This window comes from Alosa pseudoharengus, unplaced genomic scaffold (assembly GCF_046254945.1).
Source record: "Alosa pseudoharengus isolate Yale_2024_CS ecotype anadromous, Long Island Sound unplaced genomic scaffold, YU_APseudo_1.1 YU_APseudo_1.1_scf_7, whole genome shotgun sequence".
Classification (NCBI taxonomy): domain Eukaryota; kingdom Metazoa; phylum Chordata; class Actinopteri; order Clupeiformes; family Clupeidae; genus Alosa; species Alosa pseudoharengus.
This window is the reverse complement of record NW_027468859.1, coordinates 14,843,445-14,849,444: the sequence shown is the minus strand read 5'-3', so window position 1 is coordinate 14,849,444 and position 6,000 is coordinate 14,843,445. Positions and strand designations below refer to the sequence as shown.

The 6,000-nt window shown below is 39.3% G+C and overlaps 1 protein-coding gene across 3 annotated transcripts in view; it reads left to right on the top strand.

The window, feature by feature from the left end:
* Window positions 1–878: 878 nt before the first annotated feature.
* Window positions 879–6,000, top strand: part of atad2b (ATPase family AAA domain containing 2B) — a 136,675-nt gene continuing 131,553 nt past the window's right edge. For all 3 annotated transcript variants that reach the window (XM_076271652.1, XM_076271651.1, XM_076271650.1), the window contains exon 1: window positions 879–1,133. In XM_076271652.1, the coding sequence (XP_076127767.1) occupies window positions 1,026–1,133 (108 nt within the window). In that variant the 5' untranslated portion in view covers window positions 879–1,025. The remainder of the gene's footprint in view (window positions 1,134–6,000) is intronic.

Here is a 6,000-nt window from a genome sequence, read left to right as displayed (position 1 = left end):
GCCATGGGTTTAGGACAGACTGTTCTGCTATTCTAATGTTACTCGTTATTTTAAAGTTTGATTATTTTGACTAGGCTACTACAAGGCCGTGTAAATAGGCTATGGATATTTCACCAAGACCCATTTTCAGACCGAGGTTTCAGCAATATCATATCGCCACCTAGTGGGGAAGTGACGCTTGCATGACAAGTAGGACTACAGTAGGCTACAGATGGTAGCCCAGAAAAGCTGCCCAAATCCGAGATGACCCCTCCCTCCCACATACACACACTGGCACGGTCACTTGGCCTAAGTGATTGTAGAGTTTACTATATCAATTATTAATCTCTTTAGTTAAATGATAGTTAGGCTACATGTAGCCTACTTGAATCAAAAAATACTCCCAATCCTAAATAACGATCACGTGGTGTGGTTATTAGCCACAAGTCGTAGCCTGTGAAGTCCCTCCCCAATAAAACCAAAACAAATGTAGCCTCAACACACGTGGCTTAGTGTAAGCGATCAATTTAACGAAACTCTTCACTTCTGATCAACAATTTTAAAGACTCGCTGCCGTTTTAAAATGATAAAACATATGCAGAAGCGTATGCTTACCCTTTCTAACAAGTTACCTGCACCCAAATCCCCTAATTTCACATGTAGGCTATTATTTTTAACTGAGTCAGCCAATTCATAATTTCCACATCATTTGGAACTCTGCAACACGAACACCATTGCTGGGGGCCGCCTGCATTATAATGCAAAACACAATTAACATTTGAATTGGTATTAGGTATTATGTGAATGGTGACTGGCCTGCGTTAAAATTGCATTTTTATTGTGTAGAATAATATAAGTTTATGGTCAATGTCATTGTTATCGAAGGGATTGGACAGAAAGCGGAAGTGCACAACCAAAAGAGTTCTGTTTGCAAACAGTAGGGGGAGAGAGCGAGAAACAGAAATGGCGGCTCGATAGTATTCTCAGTGAGACAGTAATAGACGCGAGCCTTGATAGAACCGAGAGAAGCAGAGACGAAGAGAATCATGGTGAATACGAGAAAGAGCTCCAAATCTCTGCCATGCAGTCCGTTCATCTCATCCAGGACGAGGTCGTCTGTCAGGAACAACCCCAGTTCGGAAGAACCCAGTCATGTAAGAGCCGGTTTCTTTTCTTCAGTGACCGGTTAGCCCGCTAGCTTATTAGCTGGAATAGAGCTCATGTTTGGCCTGAAGATTGGTGTCTCACTGGTACCTCTTTTGTTCTTGAGTGCCGGTGAGGGATGACACTTGGCAACACCAGCACATAGACGGACAACGCTACAGGTCCCGTAGTGGTCTGGCATATAGTTGCAGTCTCGACTTGCAAATTTGCACAAATAGATTAGCTGACTGGCTAGCGAGCTAGTTTAATGAACACATAGCTAACCCACTAACCTAAGTTCTTTGTGTTGTTTCTTGTTGGCCGGTGGGAACAGCTAGCCGCAATGCTAACTCAGTAGCTCACCGCTGTTTGGTATCAACACACAGCTGACAGCAACGCGTCGCGAACAAAGAAGAAATTATTTGGGTTCTGTGGGTTGCAAGTGTCAGACGCGTCAAAATACAGATGAATCCTGTGTATATCTGTGGGGGAAGGGAGTTAAACAGCCATAGACCCCTTGTGGTTCAAACAGACATCGTGCCTCATTTAGGAAGTTGCACTTAAACTTTTTCGTTGTTGTGGAAAAATAAATCAGTTTGACCACATGCCCTCGCAACATGTTTGTTTTGACGGTCGTTTGTGTTCTTTATCAAGCATTGATTTGAGAATATGTAACATGATTGTTTCAATTGTTTTGTTATTTTAAACGAGTCTGTCGCCACATCGCCATAATGTTTTTGATTGCACATAATGGACTGTAAGCTGACATTCGCATGCAGGTGTTCTTAGTACCAAAACTCGGAATAGCACAAATGTATGTTATGCTGTTTTTGGCGTGATGTAAATATAACGTCGTATTTAATATTGATCTGTTTCATGAAACGACATTTGTTGAACGTGGGGCATAAACTCGCTTGTTGACATCACTTATAAACAAAAGATAAGTTCAGTCTTGCCTTACAAATCAGTCGCTCGTTAGTACGTAAAGTATGGACATCTGTAGCGAAACGAATCAATGATACTTGCTGCCATTTTAATTAACGTTAGATAATGCCATGTTGATGTTCTTATTTCAACACTCGTGGAAGCCCATTTAGCAGACCCGTTCATGCGACCTAGGCTACACATGTGATGTGTAGTAAAGAGCACTCCATTGAACCACTGACCTTGGCGTTGATGGTATCTCTCTATAGGTTAAGTTCAGTTGCCCGATTGCAAATGGCCTATAGACTGACAAAGTGAGAGCCACAGTTACACTGTCTTTATTTGCATGAGGAAAGGATATGTAGTAGTTTGACCAATTGAAGCAGGTAGGCAGGCTTGTTGGGGGAGAAGTGTGTGTGTGTACCAGTGAATGTTTCTGAAAATTCCAAAGGTGTGTATGATAGTTGTGAAGTGCAATACATGTCCACTGAAGTTGGTGTTTTTGGAAAGTGGAGACATATCCTATGTGTTTGTTGTTGTGTTGATATGGCAATAGAGTGTGTACTTCAAGGTGTGTTTGCATAGGGTCATTCCGTGTGAAATCACCCAATTTCAGCGCAATTTGGCAGGTGACCCTCTCCGAAAAAATCTGAAAAAAATCACAGGTGTTTGTAGACCAAATCCATGCATAGATCTTAAATAGTATATCTGTATAACTAATTGTTGCAAAACTACAGCCCTTTGAAACTTCAAGTCATTTTAAGCATTGTGGTGAACAATCCTTTTTGTTCAACTTCCAGCATTATTGGCTCTTTTGGTATTTCACACACATTAGTGAAACTATGTGATTAGAAGTACATTTTCCTGTTGAATTAAAAAATCCAATCGGATCAGACGTATCTTGTATACTTTCCCCTCTGCAAAGCTCTGAAAATGGCTATAAATTCATAATGTGAAAAGACATCATCACCTTTGAGGGCTTCTCATTCAAAAAGTATGTGACACAAATTCATCAGATTTTTTTCCTACACATATATGTATTATAAGGTCCTGTCCATGCATTAACTTTGGTTGTTATCATTTTCATATTTTCAGAGCATTTTTTTAAAATTGGGCTTGATTTTGAAAAAGCCTGTTTTCATCTTCTCATTTCACCACGTGGACAGTTAACAGTATTTTTTTTAATTTTACCATATATCATTCTGTATGTGAGGATCATCTGCCCAAAATTTGGGCTTGTTGCTGATTTTCTTCATTGAGATAAGATTTTTTTTAAATATTGTCTATAAATCCACAAAATTTGTACTGGATCTGCAGTACCACTTTGCACCACATGTGGTGCTCTTTTAATACAATGGAAGTCAATGGAAGAGTAAGAGAGTCACTTGTTTGCTGCACATATCCAATCTAAACACACAGTTTATGGTTCATAGTTGAATTGGTCCAAATAATTATTGCAACATGAACAACATACTACTCATACATAAATCTTATTTAGAGAAAATAAACTGATCAAGTAAATTATACACACATAAGACTGACTGGTCATCATACATGCTGCAAGAGGATTTAGCATAATTACCATCTTTGTAATGAGTTTTCTACACCAGCTTCAACCTATCAGTGCCTATGTGAGCACTTTAATAATTTTTAGCCAGCTGGTTAGGCAAAGTCTATATTCATCGTCATATGCTTGGGATGCAGTCCTCTGTGATACATAGACAAAGAGCATCAAGATGGAGATCAGTGCTTTAACAAACAATCAAACAATGGGTTTCTAAAATTCAGTTCATCAAGGTATTTCACTTGATGAAGATGACCATGAGTCTGTCTCAAATGGTGTACTTACGTGAGTACACTTTCGTGTAGTACACTATGTGCACTGTGTGCTTACTGGCGGAGTGCGCAAATTTTAACAAAATAGTATTGTCTCATATCAAACACTAACTCCGTGCACTTCACGGAAATGACGATCGCAAACATTTTAACATAACTTTATTGGCGTCCTCAACTCGACAGTGACATGGTCATACTGTGTCAAAACATGAACCGTTTATGTTATAACTTGCTTGTACCTCCTTAAAGTCTGTTTTCCACTGCTGCTGCTTCAGCTTTCTCAACCGCGATTTCCACGAGTTTGAAAACGCTCCCTCCCCTTCCGCTATCTGGCCAAGATGGCGTCCGTTAAGGGCGAAAAGTGTCCAGCGTTGCACACTCAGCTTTTTGACCGTTATGAGTGCACCATCCGGGAACTTGCAGCGCCCTTCGTGTCGTTGGAATTGTCAGTGTGAACACCCTCATGCACTCAAATTAGGTATTGTAAGTGCAGAAGTACGCGATTTGAGACAGGCTCACTGTGTGTTTCCATCACAAGTATTCATAACAAGGTTTGAGGACTCGTGGATCCAAGAGGGATTTGTAAAAAGATGATAAATCTTTAGTATTGATTTTTCTGCATCTGACTGCACTGAATTTTAGAAACCCCTTTTTACTTGAACCATATGAACCATAAACTGTGTGTTTAGATTGGATATGTGCAGCAAACAAGTGACTCTCTTACTCTTCCATTGACTTCCATTGTATTAAAAGAGCACCACATGTGGTGCAAAGTGGTACTGCAGATAAAGTACAAATTCAGTGGATTTATAGACAATATTTGTAAAAAATCTTATCTCAATGAAGAAACTCAGCAACAAGCCGAAATTTTGGGCAGATGATCCTCACATACAGAATGATATATGGTAAAATTAAAAAAAAATCCTGTTAACTGTCCACGTGGTGAAATGAGAAGATGAAAACAGGCTTTTTGAAAATCAAGCCCAATTTAATAAAAATGCTCTGACAATATGATAATGTTAACAACCAAAGTTAATGCGTGGACATGATCCATACATGAGTGGGAAAAAAATCTGATGAATTTGTGTCACATACTTTTTGAACGACAAGCCCTCAAAGGTGGTGATGTTTTTTCACATAATGAATTTATAGCCATTTTCAGAGCTTTGCAGAGGGGAAATTACACAAGATACACCTGATTTGATTGGATTGTTTAATTCAACAGGAAAATGTACTTCTATTCACATAGTTTCACTAATGTGTGTGAAATACCAAAAGAGCCAATAATGTTGGAAGTTGAACAAAAAGGATTGTTCACCACGATGCTTAAAATGACTTGAAACTTCAAAGGGCTGTAGTTTTGGAACCATTAGTGATACAGATATACTATTTAAGATTTATGCATAGGTTTGGTCTACAAACACCCGTGATTTTTTTCTGATTTTTTGGGAGAGGGTGACCTGCCAGCCACTGGGTGATTTGACACGGAATGACCCATAGCGTGTAGAACACTCTTTTTTGGTGTGTGTGTCTGTGTGTGTGTGTGTTTATGAGGTTGTGGGTACCGCTTGATACTTGGAGGGACTTGCATCAACTACAGTGATGGTCAAAAGTGTTGGCACCCATGCTAAAGTGGACTGAAAAGTGGAATATAAAATCATCTTTTGGAAATTGAACTTAATGCCTTAAGTGAAAAATGAGGAAATATCTAACCTTTAAGGACACCAATTTTCTTAGTGAATGAATAATGTATCATAAATAAATAAATGTTCTTCCTTAAAATACAGGGGTCATAAGTAGGGGTGTAACGGTACACAGAAGTCACGGTTCGGTTCATACCTCGGTTCGGACATCACGGTTCGGTACGAGTTCGGTACAATGGAGGGAAAAGCAAAACAAAAATGCAGAAAGCATTTTTTTTTGTACATGTCTCAGGCTGTACCACCTAGTGTCATACAGTCTCTTCCCTGAGCCATCTGCAACAGCCTGAAGTGTGTAAGATGTAGGCTAAACAGTACAATAAGTACCCAGACTCCATCTGTAACTTGTAAACAAAATAAGACAATCAGCTATAAAACTGAAAATAGGCCTACAGCATCTCTTATTTATGAAAGTGCA